The sequence below is a fragment of the Panicum virgatum genome, chromosome 4K (assembly GCF_016808335.1).
Source record: "Panicum virgatum strain AP13 chromosome 4K, P.virgatum_v5, whole genome shotgun sequence".
Lineage (NCBI taxonomy): Eukaryota > Viridiplantae > Streptophyta > Magnoliopsida > Poales > Poaceae > Panicum > Panicum virgatum.
This window is the reverse complement of record NC_053139.1, coordinates 5,932,242-5,953,913: the sequence shown is the minus strand read 5'-3', so window position 1 is coordinate 5,953,913 and position 21,672 is coordinate 5,932,242. Positions and strand designations below refer to the sequence as shown.

Genomic DNA, 21,672 nt, shown 5'->3' with positions numbered 1-21,672 from the left:
GTCCTATGTTCGACTTCCCATGAGAGCGAATATTCTGAAATTTAACGACGTTGTGCATTCAGTGGTAGGCGACGTTCCCGCGAGACGTCTGTGGTGACTTTGTCATCTCGAGGATTTGCCGGCTCAGTCTTCGAAGATGCTCATAGAGGTAGGGGGTGTGAGTGTGCATGCGTTATGGCCTTATGGGTGTCTTAGTTGTACTGTGTAATCTAAAAAAAAAGTAAACACACATTTCCTCAGGTCAAGAATCTTCATTTTCGTTCTTGGAATTGAAAAATTAAGCTCCAGATTGGAACACAATGATCTTCTGAGTGGCTGGTGCTCATCCATCCAACATCACAATGCATTCAGTTTTACTCGTCCAGCCATCCTACTCCATGTAAATGGAAGCTCCACCGATCCGAAAAAGAATGGTGTCGGCATGAGTCAACATTTCCTCTTGCTGTTGAGTTCGGACTTAGTATTCACCAATCTGTTTGAGTAACATTTACAAGTATGGACGATTACAGATGATGAAAAAGAACAGAAGGTCTTGTTTTAGCTCTAGTTACAAAGATCACTCTCTAGCTGATTCAGTCACCAATAACATCCAACTCATCGCATATGGTGCCTGAAAGAGCAGACTGAAGTTCAGTGCATCAAGTAATTCGAATATGCAATGAGTAATCCAAGCTGGAGAGGACGGTCTGACCTAAGTGTTTCTTTCGTCCCTCGACGGACTTTGCAGCGGATGGTTGGGAGACCAAGGCGCTGGTGTGCCTCATAGCGGTGGCATCCAGAGAAGCCTGAAGATCACGCAGGAGCATATTCAGCACAAGGAAAATGGATATAGATCTAGAAGTGATGAGAGGGCGAGTGATCAACTGGATCTGGAGTCTGGATTACACACCATAGTAGACTCCATCAACCTCTAGCACATCAATCTGCCCTAGTCAAGAAATTGAGCCAAGTAAGAATCATTGGGAAGTAAACCAACAGCGTCGGAAATCAAACAATTGCAGGGCATGACAAAGTGTCCTATGGCACATATCGATGATCAACAAGCCCTTTGGAATGTTGTGACATGATCCCATAAGTGAAACAAAATTCTGACTAAACTATGAGCTCTTAAGCTGGCAGAACCTTAAACAAGTTACGCTCGTCAAGAAAGAAAGAAACTGAAAAGGAAGCTACAAAATCAGTCAAAATTCATACTGATATTTATTCACTATTTAGCGATCAAGATCTTAGTAAACAACACACGACATTTTGTTACATGTCGATTTTGTGTCTGAATCCTCATAAAATCATCAATACTAATGCTGTGAAAGTTTACTCTGAGATTAGGCATGCTCCAACTGAACTTATACTAGTTCAAGAAGCATTATATGTAAACTTATACTAGTTCAAGAAGCATGATATGTAAACTAATATCTAATGTACCCCTGCTAGAACTACAGCAACATGCTCCATTATGTGGCTCAGCTGCAGGACCCAGATGTTTACTGATCCTAGTAAAGCTCAATCTAATCAAATTGGTGTTTTTATGCTCTTCGTGAGTTTAACAAAAGTTTACGTGGACCAGAGCATACATGCTCATCATCAATAATGCAATTCTTTACTAAGTCTGCCTTTTTTACCCAGATAACTGTGATGAGAAATAAATGGGCACGGCTCTGACTGGATCATGAGGAACAAACTGCCATACTTCTCAGATGCTATCTAAAGTAGTAAATTTCTAAACAAAACCAGAGCAACAACTTTTAAACAAAAAAGGTACTCCCACGCGGGAATATGACATAATATCAAGAACTCGACCAAATATTAAGCAAATTGAAAAACTGTTCTGTTTGTGTTCAAAGCTTTCTTTGCGATTCATTGAATTCACTAAAGTGGAAGTATGGAACAGGTATATGCATTAGCACAGAGTTGAGTTACTGTTGATACTGAATTCCCAATAAGAGAGTTCGAATCTGATAGAATCCTATCTAACAAGATCAGGACTAACCAATAACAGAATCCTATCTAACAAGATCAGGACTAACCAATAACTGTACTTCTGGATCAAGTAATTTGAGAGGAAAAGAAATTAATATAGATACCCACAGGTACTTGGAGGCCAATGACACGAATACTGTCCATGAGCTCTTGCACCTTGGCTGGATCATTGGCACGTGTTCGCATCAGTGGCCTTCGGATCTTGTCCAGTGGAATTTCCATGATCACAGGGCCCTTCTTATCTGAGTCACTTGTCAGGGATGGAACTGCTGCACCTGCATCGTGGTTGATTTATAAATTAAGCACCATGAACTCCAGCAGCAATCATTTCCCACCACAGGGTAACAAATGTTGCCATGCTGGAACAGTCAGTTTCCGAGATACATAGTCAGCTTCATGAGTCATGATCCCAAATTATCTAACTCTGCATAAGACTCATCCCCAAACGAATGTCTTAATTTATTTGTAGCTACTTCAGTATCAGGCAGACAGAACTTGCTGACAAAACTAAATTGAACTTCCAGTGAGTTGTAAGTGGAGAAACGAAATCAAGAACCCACAAATTTAATTTCTTCAAACAACGCACTTGCGCACGCCTGCACAACCTAGAGCGTACACCAAGTTCAGTAACACCAGCCTAATAAAAAAAAAGTTTAGTAACACCAGGATCTACCCTGACATACAGTGTTTGACCAAGATTCAACCCTCCGCATCAGTTCTTAAGCTCAGAGAGACCAATTTCTTGAACTGGACTAAAGCAAACGCACCGGCAATTCAGAATTTCGAAACTATTGCAGCACGAGAAGGGATCGAAGGAGGGGTGGGGGGGGGGGGGGGCAGGTACCGTTGGAGGAGGAAGCGGAGAGGGCCAGATTGCTGCTGCTGCTCCTCCCGCTCGCGCCCCTTCCCCTTCCCCGGATGAAAGAGGCGTGCGTGACCACGCGGCGGTGGAGGAGGACGCCGGGGGCCATCGCCAAATCCAGGCTCGAGCTCGACGCCATTGCCCGCGTTGCACCTGCGCCTGCTGCGGTGCTGCCAACAGAGTTTTTCTTGCCGGCACTCAGAGTCAGAGGCCGTCGTGGCGTGTCGGAGCGGCGCGTCGATGTGTGCCACAAGAGTTCCCTGGGAAAGGCCTCATGCGGGCTATCAACGTCGTGTTGGCGCCTCTTCTTTATTTTTATATTTTTCAAAAAAATTTTTTTACAGAAATATAGTTTTGGTTTTAGATTTTACAGTTCTATACCCCACTGCCCGGCAGGGGGCCTGCCGCCCGGCAGAGGGGCGGTAGGGACCTATATGTAAATAAAAATATTTTTTTTGTGCAGAGGTCTTTGGCGGGTGCCTGCCGCCCCCTTGTCGGAGGGCAGGTACCTGCCGCCCGGTGGCGGGGCGGTAGGGCAGGCAAAAGTTTATTTTTTTTAGTTTCCAAAACAGTGAAATTCTAAATTTAATTAAAAATCATAGAAAAATAAAAAAATACAAACTAAATTTTGTTAGGTTTATTAAATCAAGATCTACAGAGGAAAAATACTCATGCATGTGAAATGTCAATTTTGCCCCTGCTAAAATTTTAGATTGTGTTTAATCTAGTTTATTTTGTATCTGTTGTTCTGTTTATCTAAAAATCCTAAAAATTTTGTGGTAGCCTACTCTTTGCATGTGTATTCCACTAGAAAATTTTCAGGTGCATATCCTAGGTGCATATTTGTGGATCTATTATTGTTGGATTTTCAGGTGCCTGCCCTACCGCCCCGCCCGGCAGGAGGGCGGCAGGCTCCCCAGGGATCAAAATATGATTAAAAATAAATTTTATTTACATTTAGGTCCCTATCGCCCTGCAGGAGGGCGGCAGAGGGCCGGCCGCCCCGCAACCGGGCGGTAGGGGTACAGAACTGTAAATTATGAAACCGAAAATATATTTCTGTAAAAAATGATTTTGAAAAATATAAAAATAAAAAAAAACGCTCGTGTTGGCTTTGTTGTTTGGGCCTTACAAGTTAAGCGCGCGCTGGGCCGGGATGCTCGTACTAAACAAAAGCATTTTGTTTTTTTTTTCAAAAAAAAAAGTGAGCTATAGATAACCTTTGTGGTCACGGATACTTCCCTAAAAAAGGCGTACCCATATCTATCTGATCATTCGATATTATAGACATTTATAATCTACTAGGTTCGTGCCCGTGCGTTGCTATGGGAAAAATAAATATCAAATCTCGTAACATCATACAAAAGATCTAAATCAGACGTTGTCCATAGAAAATGAATATATTTAGAAGAATGTGTTTTGCACATGATGTGAGATCATTCAAACTAATTTAAAATGTAATGAAAACCACACTTATCATGATTTTAGATTGAGTGTCAACAGAAAGACCAACACAGTTAGCAATGCACACAACAGTCTTTTAGAACTGATCTATTGTCAAGTTCCAAAGAAAGAAAATTATAATACCACATAATATTTCAATCATTCCTGCATCAATGGTAGTGTTTGTTTAGGCAATGCTCAATCATCACCACAGTATTAGTCAGCTCATGCAATGCTCTTCGTGTCTCTCTGTGCCTCCACTCTCCTAGCGACAAGACAACCAGCAAGATCAGTGATGGCTAGGCAGCTCATATAAACTAAACTATAGACAAATACCAACATTTTGCAGATCTAAATTATGCATTGATAAAAGTAAGAATTTTAACAAATTACTTGAATCATGCCTAGAAAGATAGAATAATTTGGAGCACTGCAGAGCAAGAAGGTTATTTGTAACCAATCATAATTAATAGAAAAAACATGGAAAGCCTTACTGCAGGCTTAGTGTCCTCAAAGGAGACTACAGCCTTGAATGGAGGAACAGAAACTGAACAAACTAAAAATATTATGTTTTTGCAATTTACATCAAGGAGAGGACTTCATACCATGGTCCTGATTGGTTTAGGAGGATACATGCAACAGAAATATCCTGTCAGTTGACATAGAAATGATTGTGTCATTACTTCAAGCTAGACGCGATCTGAACCGCAAGTCAGCAAACAGTCAGAGTTAGGAACTAAAATCTAAATTTGATATTAGTTCTACTGTTGTTTTCTCAAATGTGCTGCAAAACTGAACATTCCGTACTAAGCAACTGGCAAAAGATCACACATACCACATCGAATATGCACATTCAATTCATCCCAATTTATTTATCCTAGTGGAGAGTACCACTTGTTCAAACCTCTACCCCTAACAATAGGAAATTGCCAGGGGAAAATATTTAAATAGATTGTTGCAGGATCCTTCATATACATTCTTCTAGTTAGATCCATGTCTACATCTTCAAAATTCACTGCCTGACCCATCATATATATTCTTCTGTTATGCACAAAGAAGAAACATATCATTCCTATTATGCCTTAGCAAAGCACAAAATAATGACATCTATATCGCAAAGAAGGAATACTAAATGTAGCATACAGACTGGGGTAAGATCAAATAATATCATGTCTATACTGGAAGCTAGCACTTACCAACAAAAATCAATACTGCTAGAATAAGTCAATGCGCCTCCATGGATTGAAAAGCAAGCTGACACTATCCGAAGTTTAGATCTTCTGTAACCCACCAAGTAGCCAAAACATTTCTCTCTGCAGCGTGATGCAAATATTATCCGTCTATTTGTCACCAGCGCATGGAACAAAACCTAAATAGATCAGGTGCACAACGGCCATCAAGGCCACGATATTGCCCAACTGAATTCAATAGCACAACAAAGTAATCAGTTCTGAATTCGGACAATGCTACTGCACCTCGTGAGTCCAAAAGGGTCCCCTACCGCTGAAGCAGACCATCAATCAGCACCGTTATTGAGAGCTTCTCCATATAGTCTAAAGGCATTTCGCCAGTGTCTCCCTGACAGGTAACAAGCATATCATCAGTTAAGGCATCAGACTGGGTGACTGTCATCTCAGATGTTAGTGGTATGTCTGTGCCTGCCAAATGCCCAGTAACTAACCAAAATAAATGATCAGCTAACCTGATGAATCAGACTATGTGAGTTTTCATGCATCCACAACCGCAACATCCACCATTAAGGATTTACAAAGGATCCAGAACACAAATCATTTACACCTTCCTCCTGACTAACCTGATGATGTAAAGCTCGTATGGATAGACCTGGTTAGAGTTTGATTCGTGTTGTTTTCAGATGTTTTGTGTTATCTTGTATCTCCATCAGCCCACCCGAAATAATATAAATGACCAGAGAAAATTACAGTTGAACAAATGATACATTAATGCCATACACTTCTAATAAAATCGAAATACTATGCTATCTTTGAAGGAAATAATAAGAGCCAAGCTGAATTGTATTTTGGAAAGCAATGTGATTTAGATGTGTGTGTGTTTTTCTCATGTATTGCGATCCATCGACACTTCAACTTAACTAAGCATATTCACATGAGATGGGGGGAAAAAGAGAATGGGTCCAACGTGGTTTGCTCCAGTATCCTGTATTCTTGTCCGACATGCTAAAAAACAATCACATGGAAAACATACCAGACATTAAGTCCAGAGCACAAGTCTCATGATTCTTTCAATAATATCATATGAAAAAAATAGAGGATATTACAGGTCCTGTTTTGTGTGTCATGTAAAATAACAGGATAGGCTGGAGTTAGCATTGAGGTGGATTGCGATAATCTTGTTCGCTCAATCAGTTTTGTAAAATAACGGGTCACAAACTACAGACCAGTCAGTAGTATAACTATATTTATAAATTAATTGTTTCCTAGACAAAGTACATAATCTTTTTTCCAGCTGTTTTTCTTCATAACCTTAGAAGAAGTTAGGGTACTGCAAAGCACAACCAGCCACAAATTAACTGTAAACAAGATCAGGTGATTTCAGTTATAAGACAGTACCAATTTCAGTTGTTAGATAATTAAAATAGTTTACATTTCTTTTTCATTTTAAGGGCTGTTTTGAAGCATCCTTATACATTTTCTAGATACATTTCAGGTAAAGAAAACAAGTTTATAGCATAAATGGATAGCGATATTAAGACAATAAAGTTGTCGAGGCAGCCACTCTAGAGTTCACAGCAGGAGAGGGCTTCTCACAGGTGGGGAAGGTCCATGATGGCCTCCTTCATATGCAACACTAGGACAGCAGCGCGCTCCTCCGCGCGCAGTCGGAATTGCGGAATCCATGTGCCGGAAGCTGCGCTTGTATGGGCGGCGAAATTGTTTTGGGCGGCGATATCGTTTCTGGGCTGGACCGTTACCTGCGTGATGTTGTGTGTGTTAGAATGAGAGAGGAGGAAGATGGCTAAATGAATGTCTGTATTGAACATCCCCAAATGGGATATATGTAGTACATGAGAGCCCAAACCCTAGACTAGAGTACAAAGACAATAATACCCTTAACACCCCCCTCAAATGCAAAGCATATGCAATTGCATTGCATTTGGAAGAGAGAAAGAACACTAAGCAGTAGACTTAGACACATTACAAATTTACAACACTAAGATAACTGAAAACATCCAAATCTAAGTCTCCAATATGTCACAGTGGCATGTGAGTCTTGAAACCTTGCCAAGCCGAGAAGGCGCGAAGAGAAGCACAAAGGTAGAGAGTCGTGACGATGAACGTGCCTTAGTCAAAGAGTCGCGGACTCGTGGAGGAGGCGACAAGGAGCAGCAAGGCGCAAACGGACGAGCCATCACCGCACAGATCCGGACGGGGACAGATCCACACGCATCCGGATAGGCATGGCAGCACAAATCCGTGACAACCAAAACTGCAGTAGCAGTCAGAGGCTACAAGACCGAAAGGGAGAGTTGCATCGACGACAACTGGAAAGTGATTATCCAAAAGAGGTGGACAACCACAAAGGAAAAGATAGCAGTCAGCTGTTTGGCAAAGATTTTGTGGACTCGAATGACAAAGGTGAGTTGAAGGAGCAAGATTAGCGGATTCAGATGGACACCTCAAGGAAATAAAGACTAGATATTAGCAGCAAGCAGAGTAGACAACGTGCTCCGGTGCTTTGCATAGCAGAGCAGCGCAAGGCAAAGCAAGGCAGAGCAGAGCAGAGTGGAGCAGCAGGACGGATCCATCCTCTTGGAGAGCCAGATTGGGTGCCTTTACTCAGCAACGTTATGTTGTCACTTTCGTGCGATCTCCACCCTCCAACCACCATCTGACGGCTACAGTGACTTTCCCCAAACTAGTACTCGCTTTCCAACCCACGCAAGTGCTAATAGATGGGATTTCAGCGAGCAGAGATGCGGGAACGGCGCCACAACTCCCGCCCACGTGCTCCGCGCCGTCCGCGCTTCCTCTTCCGTCGCGACGAGTCCACGCTGCCGCGCCGCGCCGCTTCCTTGCCGTTGCCGTGCTGCTGCGCCGTCTTTCTTGTTGCCGTGCCGTTCCTCGAGTGCTTGGCTGCGCCGCCCTTCGTCCAGTGCCCGGCCGCACCGCCCTCCGTGCCTCCCTGGGGAGGTGGAGGCCGCGCCGGCCGGGAGAACAGGCGGCCTACCCCGACCGTGGAAGAGCTCTCCTGCGTCTCGCCATATCCAAGTACGAGCTTCACAGCCCCTGTAATGCAGATGGCCGCAAAAATTTTCTTTTGTTTTAGTGCCCAGCATGCATGAATGCTTATTAATCCACCTCAATTATCTACCAAAATGAAAAATATAATGCAGCCACATGTTTCAATGTCATCCGATTTGAGAACCAATGAGCAACAAATGATTATTTTGCCGAATTTCATGTCAGGACTATTAGCTGTTGTAGCTTGTTTAATATGTTCTGCTGTTAATTATTGTTTGTACTTCAACAAGGTTTTTATGTGTTCTTATTTGTTAATTATTTGTGTTATTGAACTAGTTCATGTTTGGGTCACAAAACAAAATACAACTGTGAGTGGTGTACAAGGCCATGGCAGAATTGAACAAGGAAACTCCTCAAGTTGGTTTAAGGTTCAAAAGTGCAGATGAGGCTTGGCAGTTTTGGTTGGCATACGGGGGTCGCACAGGCTTTGATGTGAGGAAAAGATACTCAAATGGCAGCCCCTTTGATGGTAAGGTGACCTCATGCAGATTTGTGTGTTCCAACGAGGGCCTTAGAAGGAAAGGGCAAACAAATCGTGCGACAAAATGCTTTAGAGCTGAAACAAGGACTGATTGCAAAGCTCGAATTAGTCTTATATTGGATCGAGTTGCAAGAAATTATGAAGTCAATGATGTTGTGCTTGAACACAATCACCTTCTTCACTTGCCAGAAACTCGACACTTGTGGCATCGCAGAGAAAAATTTCAGAACTGCAAGCTTTTGAAATAGAGACCGCAGATGATTCTAGAATTAGACCAAAAGCTACACATGAGTTGGCTAGTCGTCAAGTTGGTGGACCACTTAACCTTAGCTACACTTGCCGTGATCGCAAAAATTATTTGCAAAGCAAACGACAGAGGGATTTGGCTTTCGGACAAGCTGGAAGTATGTTGAAGTATTTTCATGATAAAATTATTGAAAATCCATCATTCCAATATGCTTTGTAGTTAGACTGTGAGGAGCATATAACCAACATATTTTGGGCTGATGCTAAGATGATTCTTGACTATGCACACTTTGGTGATGTGGTTACATTTGACACTACTTTTGACACCAACAAAGAGTATAGGCCTTTTGGTGTTTTTCTTGGGCTGAATCAGTTTAGAGAAACTACTGTTTTTGGTGTTGCACTACTATTTGATGAAATAGATGACTCATTTATATGGCTCTTTTAGACTTTCATAGCTGCACATAATGGAAAGCAACCTAGAACTATCTTTACGGATCAAGATGCAGCAATGGGAAAGGCTATCCTTAAAGTATTTACTGAATCATATCATGGGTTGTGCACCTTTCACATAATGCAAAATGTTGTCAAACATTTATCTTCAGCGAAGGACCAAGATGGAGGTACAGAGGAAGGAGAAGAAGGAGAAGGCGAAGGTGAAGGTGAAGATGAAGAATCTCATATTCTATCTGATTTTAGTGCTTGTATGTATGGCTATGAGGACAAGGTAGAATTTCAGGAAGCATTTGACATTATGAGAACTAAAGTGCATAAACAAACTTGGTTAGTATATACAAGGTTAAAGAAAAATGGGCTGAATGCTTTATGAGAGATGTCTTTAGTTTGGGAGTGAGAAGTACACAATTAAGTGAGAGCTTCAACAATGCATTGAAGAATCATTTGAAATCAGATTTTGATATTGTTCACTTTTTGAAGCATTTTGAAAGGACAGTGGAAGACAAAAGAGCTAAGGAATTGGAATTTGAATTTGAGGCAAGAAAGAAAATACCAAGAAGACAAATGCACACACCTATGTTGCTGCAAGCAAGCGAAGTGTACACTCCAGTTATTTTTTAAGCTTTCCAAAGTGAATATGAAAGATCCATGGCTGCATGTAGTAGATTATTAGATGAAAATAAATATGCTATTGCTATTGGGAGATTCCATGGTGATTTGCATTTTGAGGAAGAGCGGATAGTGATAGGTGATCCTCTCAACCAAACAGCCTCATGTAGCTGTGGAATGTTTAATAGGACTAGAATATTGTGTGCACATGGTCTGAAAGTTCTTGATTTGATGAATATAAAGATATTGGCAACACATTATGTGTTAAAGAGATGGACTAAAGCAGCACGCAATGGGAGTGTACAAGATAAGGAAGGAAGGAATGTGATAGCAAACCCAAAGCTGGAGTCTCAACTTCGCTACAAGAACATGTCTCATAAATTTCACAATTTGGCATATAAAGTAGCCCACTCTCCAGAATGTTGTTTGATGGTAGAAAATGCACTTGATTGCCTTGGTACACAGCTAGAGGAAAAACTCAATGTATCTGCTTCTACTATGAGCAAGCCATGCAATGACCAAGAAAATGCTGAACCAAATGTCTAGCAAGGAGATGAATTGCTTAGCGCTGCACAGTTGAAGAAAAAGGAGGCCAAATCCAAAAATTCAAGGCGAAAAAGAACTTGGCTCGATAAATTTAACAAGAGGAAGCACAAGCCAACAAAAAAAGGAAGAAAGGTATGTTTATAGGGTGCAGCCCATATATGCTACTCTAATTCATTCCTAAACTAATTAACTAATTTTTCATTGCCAGAAACAAAAAGAAAGTGGAGTACAACCCCAAGTAGAAGTAGAGAATGGTTGCAGCAAAGGAACAAGTGTGGAGCCTCAAGAATGCAATTTTATTGACAGTTTCGATAGTGTTACCCAGCTGCTAACAGCCCCAACTTATGATGATGCTATTCTTGAAGATCATGATCTGTTCTAGCGTGAACAAGATGGTTAGATAGTCTTTTGTATATGGCTAACTATAGCCTTTTGTGACCCAAATATAGTCTTTTGTGGCCTAATTGTATAAGTGAAATGGCCCAACTATAGTCTTTTGTGGTCTAGCTGTGGTCTTTTGCTGTATGTATTTATGCTTTGAACCTGAAACTCTCAAACCAGAAAATGCCTACTGATAATTATAATATAGATGGTCCCTTGTATTTATTTATTTTGCAGTCTTGAGAGTACCTGTTGGCTGCTGCTGTGTATTTTTACTTGTATTTCCAAAGTGTTGGTAGCTGTGACCTGCAGGATTGGTTCTAAAAAGAGAGGCTGGCGGCTGGCCTGGCTGCCTGCCTACAATTTTGGCGGGTAAAGGAGGTGAGCTGCAGCGTCTGTGCTTCTGGATTGGGCTGAAAAGTAAAGTCCAGGCTGTAGTCGTTGGATGCTATCTGGACGACTGAGATTGAGCCAAAAGTGACAATGTAACTTTATTCTGTAAAGGCACCCAATCTGGCTCCTCCTCTTGGAGGAGAGGGCCCATCCATCCCGCCGTAGCCCCTTGCAGCGGTGGCTCGACGGCACAGTGCGGGCGGCCTCGTGACACGGGGACGCAGAGGCGGGGCCCCCGGCCGGCCGTGCGGGAGGCCTGGTGGCGCGGCAGAGGCGCGGGCGCTACAACCGGTGGAGGGCACGACGCGGAGGCGCGAACGGCGCGGCAGCCTGCGGAGGCGCGGTGGCCTGTGGAGGTGCAGCGGTTGCAGAGGCGCAACGGCCGCGGACGGCGCGGTGGAGACGCGGCGGAGGCACGGTGCGCCGGCGAGGAAGATGGCCGGGGGTTCGGGAGCCGGGCACAGGGGTCTGGGAGACGGAGGAGGACCGCTGCCGCATGGCTCCTCGGCGGCGGGCCGGGGAAGGGGAGCAGCTCGGCGGTGGTAGATCCCCGATGGAGAAGCGTCGACCGGCGCTTGATCTGCGCCCGGGGAAGCCAAATCGAGGCCCGGCGGCGCTCGATTTGCACCCGGGGATGACGATTGCGACTCGACTACGAGAAAAAAAATGGGTTTGGTGCTCGGGTTGCTGCCCCTGGGAGTGGAGTTCGCTCCTCCCAGGGGCAGCGCACGGAAGACGGCAATGGAGGCGACCGGTGAAGATCAAACCTTTGGCTATGATACCATGTTAGAATGAGAGAGGAGGAAGATGGCTAAATGTTTGTCTGTATTGAACATCCCCAAATGGGGTATATGTAGTACATGAGAGCCCAAACCCTAGACTAGAGTACAAAGACAATAATACCCTTAACAGTGTGAAGCAAGTCGGTTAGCTGACGACCATGGGACAGAGGCGGTTTCAAGAAGGTCGGTTTCTGCCTTTGGTTTCGTCAAAGCCAAGGCAAGGGATCTAATATAATGTTGGGTTTTTCCTGTGCCGGCAAACCAAAGGAGAAGGCTGTTCTTTTTTTCTTTTCGGCGTCGGAGCAGTGGGAGAGGTGTGCCTCCGAGACTCACAACGGTGAGGAGATGGCCAGCGTTCCTGCTGTGCATAGTGGGCATTTGGGTCGGTAATCTGACTCTGAATTTGTATTATGCTGTGCTTTAATTTCTTTAGCAATTGCTGTGATCTTGTATCGCTGTAGGAGGAGGTGCTGCTGCCTATGTATCTGCTCATGCGATTTTGAGTGAAGTGGTCAAGGCTTTAGAGGGTTCCACGCCTTTCTATTCCTTCAACAGTGTTGATGGCCTCTATGTGGCGACCGGTTTTGTGATTGTTCCCTTACCAGATGCGATTGATGATTACACTCTTCTTGAGACAACGGGCCATGGATCGTGGACCAAGGAGGGAGCTAAGGAGGGCGCAGCAAAGGCACTGATTCTTGCAGCAAAACACGATTTTGGTGTCATGGTCTATGATTTCAATTTCAGCGAGGCTGAAGGTCTCCGAAAGGAGAATGACATTCTTCGCACGAAAAATAGGCTTCTTAGTTCTGGTTGGGCTCACTCACTTGATCATTTGGAGATGGTTCAGAAGGTGCTGGAAAGTATCACTCTTGACGCTGTTGGTGGTTGCTCGAGGGATTCGATTGGTCTGCTTGCTCATGGAGCCGCTGTGTTTGCCGAGGAGAATGTTTGGGCTGGCACTTCTGTGGTGCAAGAGCTGGCTAGCGAGTTCATGGATGAGACTTGAGTTCGTGAGGGTGTTCTTTTGGCAAAATAGAAGATGCAGTTACCACCTATATGCCTGTGAACGGGCAGCCGAGCCTAGTTGCTTTTGTATGCTATGTTTCCTGTACTATCATGTAAGACTACATGTACGCGTATCCATATATTGGACTATATGAAGTATTGTTGCAGTTGATATTCCCAGTGTAATGGTTGCAAAGATTCAAGAATTGGTGTGACTATTGTATCTCTGATTGCATACATACTGGCATTTAAATGTTTAGGCTTATGTCAGTTAGCAGGTTGCACGAAGCAAAAACATTTATAGACAGGACAACACAAAGTCTTGATAACTAAGTTGCAGCCTGAAGCATCATAGGCACCACATAGATTAGTTACTGCGATACAGGTTCGCTCAGGAATTTGTAGCTGCATCCAACAGGCATAGTCGTGCAGTACAGGCAATGGATGCTAGTACAAACCACATAGACCATGAGCGGCAGCTGCAACAACAATTTTTGTTGACTAAACACACACAAAGGCGAAACCAGCAAGGAGAAATCAACAGGCTGCTATTCAGCACCATCTTCAGCCGAAAAGGTGACCGAGGAACTCGGCTGTGGCACTTTGGCATGATCCTAAAGCTGGTTTCTAGGACTCTGTGTGTAGAGCCGACACAAAGTCGTCCTCTGAAGCATAGTTTGGATTGGTGTTGTCAACGGTGTTTCATAGCAGAACACCCAAATGAATAGTGGCTAGTTGCCATGGTGCTGTTAACACCCAAAAGAATACTGGTCTAGCTGTTGTGGTGCTATTATCTGACAAACATAGCTACCAGAAGAAGTGATATACCATAGTTAGCCGTGGTAGATGGTGTGGCACGCAAAAGAATCCATCTGTAGATGGAGAGGCGGCTGCTGTCTCTGTTTCTGCAGGACAGAGGTACCAGCAGCGAGTGGCTATATACAATGGACAGAACACTAGCCTCCTCCTGCAAGGATATTTAGTTCAATTGAGGATCAGTTAGATGAGGAGATACTAAGCAGGTGTATAAATAGATGGTATTGCATAAGGCAAGTAACGTACAGAATAGAGTGGTAGCGTGCTTGGTCTCATAGATGATCCCACCACGAAGGAGCTTGAGGAGAGCCAAAGCAAGCTGATCAGAGTGAGATGGACTGGTTTTGTTGCCGGTGAATACGAATCTAGTCTCTGTGTCTGCAGAAATGGCCTCATCACTGTGAACCTTCTGAATTGGCAGCAGATCGCCAAAGCTATCACAGATAGAGGCCAGGTCATTGATCATGTTGGTGTACCGCTGTTTCTGAACATTACGATCCTGAAGCAGCTTATTGATCTTGTCTTGCAGAATCTCATAGAAGCAATCATTGTTGAGCTGGTCTTGTTTCTTCTTAATGAATGCCTCACTTAAAGGATAGGTCTTGATATTCATGTTCTCTCTATGCTTTTCAATAGCAGAGATAGCAGCATCCCTTTCCAGAACCAGACGAACCACTCTATCTTGCATGGCAGAACAGAAGAAGTTGCTTGCATCCAGTTCATGTTGTTTCATTTTGAGGATGCCATGACTAAAGTCATTGATGCTCACATCTCTAACGTTGCAATAGTAATTGCGGACTGCCTGGCATGCGCTCTCATCAGCTTCAATGCGAGAAGGTTGTGGCTCATCGAAGATGACAGTGGTTGAATCTGCTCCAGGTTTGTTTCCGCATGGCAAATCAACATGCAGCCATGCTGTTTCCATGTTGAGTGGTTGGAAGGTAGAGTCATAGCCTGAGCTGTGCACTTTGAGTTTCAGCTTCTCCATAACTTGGCCCAGGATGAGATGTCGAGAAACATAAACACTCTCATGTATCTGTGGAAGGAATACACAAAATTTGTTTCACTGCTTCCTCCTTGGTATCAGTGTTTAAGGCTAAAATAAATAGACTTGTCTCTACAGTTCTCTTAAATAATTGTGCTAGGGAAGAGTGTTGTGTGCAATTGGAGGCAATATGATCACAATATGTCATGCATGAACCAGCAACAAAGCAGTAGTCCTATGGATTCAATGAGTATTTTGTGTGCTGCTTAACATGTGCAATGGATCTGTGCGCAGAACTAACAGAGGTAGAGAGATTGCACAGGTAATAGCTAAGAACGTGTAGAAAAAAAAAACCCAGGACAGTGTAGAAGGGAAATTATATTAGAGGAAGATTTGTTTTTGGATACACTTAACAAAGGAAGTGGGTGTGCACCTCAGGCTTGATGATGACAGGTGAAGTGAAAAGAGAATCATTGGAGAGATCGAGAAATGATTTCTTATCATCCAAGCACAGAAGCACCTGTTCAGGCAATGTACAGAGGGATAACATGTGTGTTAGTCAAAATTGAGGAACATCCAAGATTGGTACAAATGAAAGATGTTGATTACCGTTTCTTTTTTGATACCTTCACCAAGAGAGGGTGGCTTGAAGCTGGTGGTAGTGGCGCGATCGAACATGGTGTCCAGGCTCACATCTCAATGCCTCTTCAACCTCTGGCCAGTTAGCATTGCAAGTGAAAGTTGTGAACAAAGCTGGTGATATCGGCACATCAGGAGGTTTTTGGCCAGGCTCACATCTCAATGCCTCTTCAACCTCTAGCCAGTTAGCATTGCAAGTGAAAGTTGTGAACAAAGTGGGACAACCATACACTCTAGAAATGGCCAAGCAATCATGATAGTTCTGATTCAGATTGCGCCTGCTTCCTGGATAAGAAGTAGGCAGCACTATTTTGACCCCTACATCCTTACCCGTGGAGGCACCTCTACCAAGTGCATCAGTGATTCCTTGATACGTCTCACTGTGGAGTAGTTTTTGATTGAAAAAGTGGAAAGAAAGTCTGTTGGCCTTAACACATGAGTAGGCATTAACACCATACTGTTGTGAAAGACGGCCTGAACAGAGTACTGGGTTTGGCTCGCCTCTACGGTAATGCTGGTAATAGCAATGAAACTCCATCATGATCACTTCGTCGCGAGCACCTCTACATCCTGCGGAAACCTCTCTGAACTTTATTCCCAACTGGTAACCCTTATCACCGTAAGGAAACAGAATTGGATACTGCAATGCCATAAGAGCAAGATGTATAGGAGATACACGCGTGAACCTTCCTTGCTGTGATTCCAGAACTATATCAAAAGGATGTGTGGAAGATGACATATCCCTCACAAGAAGTGCGGCCAATTCATTTACTGCTGGTAGACTGTATCTATCCGCACTTGTATCAGATGATCCAAAAAGCTTGATACGAACATCTAGAGCAGTAGGAGAAAGAAGTCTATCCCTAGCCATGCGAAATTGCTTAACCAGAGGGTTGCAACGATCGAACATGGAAATCAGAGAGTCAACAATTTGAGCATCTGGCCCAGAATCACGGCCTATATTAGAAGAGTGGATAGCAAGCCTATTCTGCACCTCATTTGCAGTATCATATATGTACAGCTGCGCATACTGTGGTCTATTCCCTTCTTCTGGAATCAAAGAACCAATACGGTGGTGAACCACTCCATTGATTTGGAATATGTAGGGGCCTCGACCAGTATTTATGGATCTATCAATGTCTACACCTAAAGAGGTAAAGGCAAACATAGAATTGTACTGCCTAATAAGTTTCATGAAATTGTTAGATGCTGGACCTCCATTGAACTTTATCAAATCACACAGCGGAGGAGGGAATGGGCGGTGCTTTGGAAGAGAGATACGACCACCACGGCAGCAAGAATGGTACACGATGTGTTTCTGCACATAGGAACTCAGACTAACTACGCGCTCTTGGTACCAAAAAAAAGCATTACAGTGCTCGCACTCGTAATCTGGGCCCCCATAGTAAGAACGGCCGGAATAGTTCTCTACAGCACAAAGGTAAGGTGCTAAGATGTGCAGCCACAGGAAACGGCTAGGAAACAAAGAGAAAGAAGAAATCAGAACTGCACCTTTTAGCAGACTGGCATATTCTTTTGTGAATGCAACAATAGGCTCACTAAAAGTATCAGAAGGGATACAGGCTGCATGTTTGAACCGGAGTGGTAAAATTTAGGCCACCAAATCATTTCAACAGCACAAAATAGTGCGGTCCAAACAAAGTGAACCTTTTCTGAGCAGGACCTTGTTTTTGTTCCTGGACATTCTCCTGGCCCTATTTTCTCGAGCGGCGGTTGCAGACACAAGAGGACAGAAATGGTCTCCTAAAGATAAGGTCCACCCAAATCATATATATAGGAAAAAGCATAGGTAAGATAAATTTTAGTGGTCTGAGCTGAACTCACAGACGACAACGTAACGTCGTGAAGCAGCAAAGCCAGGATTTTGAGCTGAAACAGCAACTGCTGTTCCACACAAAGGAACACGCGGCAGAGGCACACGCTGGCGTACATTTCTAGCAGAAACAGCTCCGGCACGAGCAGCTAAAGTAGCCGCTGCAGCCTCCTCGCGACACCGACGTTGCGAGGCAGCCAAATTTGGCACAGGACGCCTAGCACGCACATTCCTCGCACTAGAAGGTATATCTTCCCTGCAACGACGCCAAGAAGGACAAGGAACATCCATCAAAACACTTACAGAGAAAGTTCTTCTCATGCGAGAGGCCAAAGAAACAGGCACCAAGAAAATATCACTACAGCAGGGTAGGAGGCCTCATGTGCAAAAGCAGGCACAAACAGTAACTAGGCACACACAAGAGCAATCTAATGCGGCAAAGATCCTGAATCTGTGTACTGGTTAACCAAACAGCATGGGCCAAAAACAGGAACAAAGAAAGCAGTACTACAGCAGGGTAGGAGGGGCCAGGTGCAGGAGCAGGCACAAACAGCACACAGCCAGAGATAGCAGCAATCTAACGGGCTGAAGATCCTAAATCTATATACTGAAAAGTAAACAGCAGGCACAGCTCCATGAAACACAACACACACCTGACGAACTGCAGTCGGAGGTCACCCACAACAATGCGCTCCACAGGCACGGCACCTAGACATAGTAGAGGTAGAGTTTTAGTAAAAGAACAGGGGCAGGTAGTTATACAAGGGAGCAAATCAGCCGAAAGTTAAAACAATGGAAATCCCAACATTTGCACAAACACAAATTCGCAGGCAATACTCTGGAGAGGCGAGCATGAAGCACGGGAGAGGAGAAGCAGTAGCACGAACCCGTCGCAGACAGCAGAGGCAGGCAACAAGCAACGGCTGAAGCAGGTTCACCAGCAGCACGGACTCGCTTCAGAGCCCGCAGGCAACACCACCGGCGAAGGGAAGAACGCACGGAAGGGGCACATGAAGGAGGAACGCAAGCATCAGTAACAAATCACAGAAGAACCGCAGGGGCCGGACGCAGAGAGGAAATGCAGTGGAAGATCCGCACTCGGGCGTGAGCGCGGCGGGTGCACTGCGCCGCCGTCCGAGCTGGCCTCCCGGCACCGGCGGAGCCCGCCGGCGGGCTCCTCCACTGAATCTCACCCCCCTCCCCCCGAGAACCGCAAAATGGAGCACTCCCCAAACCCTAGACCACCTCCACCGCAGCGAGGCGAACCCGAAAAGAAGAGGGGCGAGAGGCTGCGGCGGCCCGTGGAGCCGAGTTCAAGGGACCCTGGCGGACCCCAGTCCGAGCGGCCCCCACCGTGGCTGAGACGGGCGCGAGGCGGTGCGGCAGAGGGCTGTGGGACAAGCGTGAGGGCTGTGGTACACGACGCATCCACGGGATGTGAATGCAGCAAATCAACGGACCGCGTCTGGCGTCCCTCCCGCAGGACAAGACACGTGTCATCCCACGAGCAGCGGAGTGCTCCCAGAACTCCTCCTCCACGCTGTATAGAGTATAGAGTATTTGATTTGCATTAAAAAATCAAAGTCAACTAACATTTTATACTGAAATTTGCTAGATTGAGCATCGACATCCAATTGGATAAACCGCAAGGCACCGGTAACAAAAAAAAAAAGAAACTTGCTAATACCATAATTAACATGTCTTGTTTTGGAGATCTAAAGGAATTAATAAAGAACAAAAAGAAAAGGAGAGAAGAATATGCTTACATGAACTTACTTCAGCCACACAAACATGCAGAAGCAAACGCTTCTATCATCTTATGGTAATGTTCTTCCAAAAGAGATTGAGCTCAAGCAAGAGAGGAGTACCATTCACTGTCATTTCAGACCTAGGTTTAGTGTCACGGAGAAGGCTTGCCCCAACTTTGCTGATCACCTGGAAGAAACAAAATAGATTTGTTAAACTGCACATCAACATCTCATTGGGGAAAACAAGTGTACAGCACCAGATCAATTATCATATAGGAAGCAATAAATTCCTAACTCAAAATCAACCAGCTGTGCGGAGCGTCCGCTGGCCGCTCGTGCTGAGGCGCCACCGCGGAGTCGACCAATTGTCACGCACAAGCACAAAAACATGTAGCTTCGATTCAAGAAAGAAGGGGAAAATGGTCACCTTGGCTAGTAGGAGAGGAGGTGTGCTCGAATGCGAAGATGGGGAATGCAGGGAAAGAGGCCCACGGCCACCAACGCGCCAGTCCCAAGCTCCAGAGGCAGCGCCGCTACCACCGCCGCCGGATCCACTGGCCATCACCTAGGGTTTCAGTCGGAGCGGCCGTCGACCGAGGCGGCCAGCGCGTAATGCCGATCGGGCCAGCGCCTGCTTGGTGCGGGGATTGAAGGGGATCGGGCCCGGGCCGTGGAGGGTGGAGGGGACCGCGTCCTCGGCTGTGGCGTATGGAGCGGAGACGATGCCAGAGAGGGAGGGCTGTGGAGGCTGGAGGCGGCCGCGTCCTCGTCTGCGGCAAGCACGTCGAGGGGCTAGAACGGCGGCGGGGCAAGCGTGAGGGGGAGGAGATAGCGGCGCGAGCGGCGGTGGAACGGTGGGCGATGTTTCTAGCCGCGAGGATGGCGGCGGCTGCACGGAGATAGTCACGATCTGCCCTGGCGTTCGGGCGTTCGGGCGCGGTGGGCGATGCGGAGGAGGGGCGGCGTGAAGGATCTCAAAAGACGACGATTGGCGATCTGCCCTAGTGTGCGGGCGTTGCGGAGGACGGCTGGACGGGCATGCGATCGGGAGGCATGATTCAAACGGACGGTCGATCGGGAGGCGGCATGATTCAAATGGACGATCAGGATTAGCTCGCGGCTTAAACAAGGGGGTGACCATGTAGACAAAAAAACGTAACCCTTAGCTTCTTTTTAGTAGTAGAGATATAATCGTATTTTGTAATGACTTTGATGACCTAAGAGGCAAAAGGTCCTATTTTTTAATCCAATCTTATTGGGATAGGGAAGTCTCTCGATCTCCTTTCCCCTTTCTACAGTGAAAAAGGGTGATTCGGAGGCGATCTCGATCTCCCTATGTCGATCCACCGGCCCTCTCCCCTCCGGTGTCTCTTTGGGCGACGGTGATGGGAGGGGTGCCCGGCTCCATGGCGGATGGGATGTGTATAGTTGTAGATGTTGGTCTGCTAGCTTGTATCTACTGGTGTCGGCGCTCGGGTTGTCATCTAGGGTTCGGTCTCTCCTACGTTTCTCCAGTGGCGGCGGCGGTATAGACGCCATCTCCGGTGAGGGCCATAAGAGACTTGCTCCTCTTCGTGCTCTCCGTTGAAGACGTCGACGATGGTGTCTTTTGCAGGGAGCAGGAAGTGAGGTTAGGCTTCCTTTCCCCCAAATAATTTCCGGCGCCTATGTGTTCGTTGATCGGAGATGGTTCTATGGGGTCTTTTGTTCTCCATTTCTTTGTGCTTCGAATGGAGATGTCGTGCTCCCTGCTATGGGCTATGCCGGGGATGCTTTGCTTCCTCCATGTTTTCTTTGTGGTCTTTGGTGGTGGATCTGCAATATGGTGGTGGCTGTTGGAAGGGTAGAGTGCTTTGGTGTCTTATGCAGGCGATTGGGCAACGACAGAGATATTTCTTGCCTTTGTCATTTGCGTTGTCGGTCGAATACGCCGTGTGCTTCTTTGCACTGGGTGTGTCCATGGCATCCACGATGCCGCTGGCCTTGCAACCATCAAAAAGGCTGCCGGAGGCGGGAGGAAGATTGTTTGTTACTCCTTTGTTCATCGGAGGAGTTTTATGTACCAAAACGAATCCAAGTCGGGTTGGTTGCTTGATCTCACCTTTGGTGGTTCTGGTCCCCTTGGGGGTTCTTTGTAGCCCGGTGATGTGGGTTCCTGGAGGTTCTTGAGGCGTCGGATCCCTCGT

At 45.4% G+C, this 21,672-nt stretch overlaps 2 protein-coding genes across 19 annotated transcripts; both read right to left on the bottom strand.

The window, feature by feature from the left end:
* Positions 1–384: 384 nt before the first annotated feature.
* On the bottom strand, positions 385–3,113 carry LOC120702774 (sulfiredoxin, chloroplastic/mitochondrial-like). Its single transcript, XM_039986714.1, has 5 exons — positions 2,822–3,113; positions 2,086–2,252; positions 890–923; positions 692–785; positions 385–610 (listed from the first exon to the last, which is right to left on the bottom strand). The coding sequence occupies exons 1-5, from the start codon at positions 2,976–2,978 to the stop codon at positions 595–597; spliced, it is 468 nt and encodes a 155-aa protein (XP_039842648.1). The 5' UTR covers positions 2,979–3,113; the 3' UTR covers positions 385–594.
* Positions 3,114–4,226: 1,113 nt separating this feature from the next.
* LOC120702769 lies at positions 4,227–20,501 on the bottom strand. Of its 18 annotated transcripts, none has more exons than XM_039986698.1 (13): positions 19,914–20,501; positions 19,505–19,673; positions 18,392–18,446; positions 15,875–15,979; positions 15,699–15,785; positions 14,527–15,316; positions 14,336–14,431; positions 14,293–14,300; positions 5,758–7,232; positions 5,479–5,651; positions 5,118–5,323; positions 4,888–4,982; positions 4,296–4,547 (listed from the first exon to the last, which is right to left on the bottom strand). In XM_039986698.1, coding segments are annotated over exons 4-7 (948 nt in total). In that variant the 5' UTR covers positions 15,944–15,979; positions 18,392–18,446; positions 19,505–19,673; positions 19,914–20,501; the 3' UTR covers positions 4,296–4,547; positions 4,888–4,982; positions 5,118–5,323; positions 5,479–5,651; positions 5,758–7,232; positions 14,293–14,300; positions 14,336–14,429. The 18 variants fall into 18 exon arrangements, with proteins under 18 accessions (XP_039842634.1, XP_039842642.1, XP_039842635.1 ...); XM_039986696.1 differs by having other exon boundaries at positions 4,888–4,931; XM_039986700.1 differs by lacking the exon at positions 5,118–5,323 and having other exon boundaries at positions 4,227–4,547; positions 4,888–4,931.
* Between the last annotated feature and the right edge of the window lie 1,171 nt (positions 20,502–21,672).

Excerpts from the sequence above, each read along its gene's own strand:
- LOC120702769 (XM_039986700.1), bottom strand. The coding sequence starts at position 15,943 with ATGTTCGATCGCGCCACTACCACCAGCTTCAAGCCACCCTCTCTTGGT. Across the intron at positions 15,786-15,874 it reads AAGGTATCAAAAAAGAAACG|GTGCTTCTGTGCTTGGATGA; the intron begins GTAATCAACATC and ends TTGCCTGAACAG. Across the intron at positions 15,317-15,698 it reads CTGTCATCATCAAGCCTGAG|ATACATGAGAGTGTTTATGT; the intron begins GTGCACACCCAC and ends TTCCTTCCACAG.
- LOC120702774 (XM_039986714.1), bottom strand. The coding sequence starts at position 2,978 with ATGGCGTCGAGCTCGAGCCTGGATTTGGCGATGGCCCCCGGCGTCCTC. Across the intron at positions 2,253-2,821 it reads CTCCGCTTCCTCCTCCAACG|GTGCAGCAGTTCCATCCCTG; the intron begins GTACCTGCCCCC and ends ACCACGATGCAG. Across the intron at positions 924-2,085 it reads TCATTGGCCTCCAAGTACCT|ATTGATGTGCTAGAGGTTGA; the intron begins GTGGGTATCTAT and ends TGACTAGGGCAG.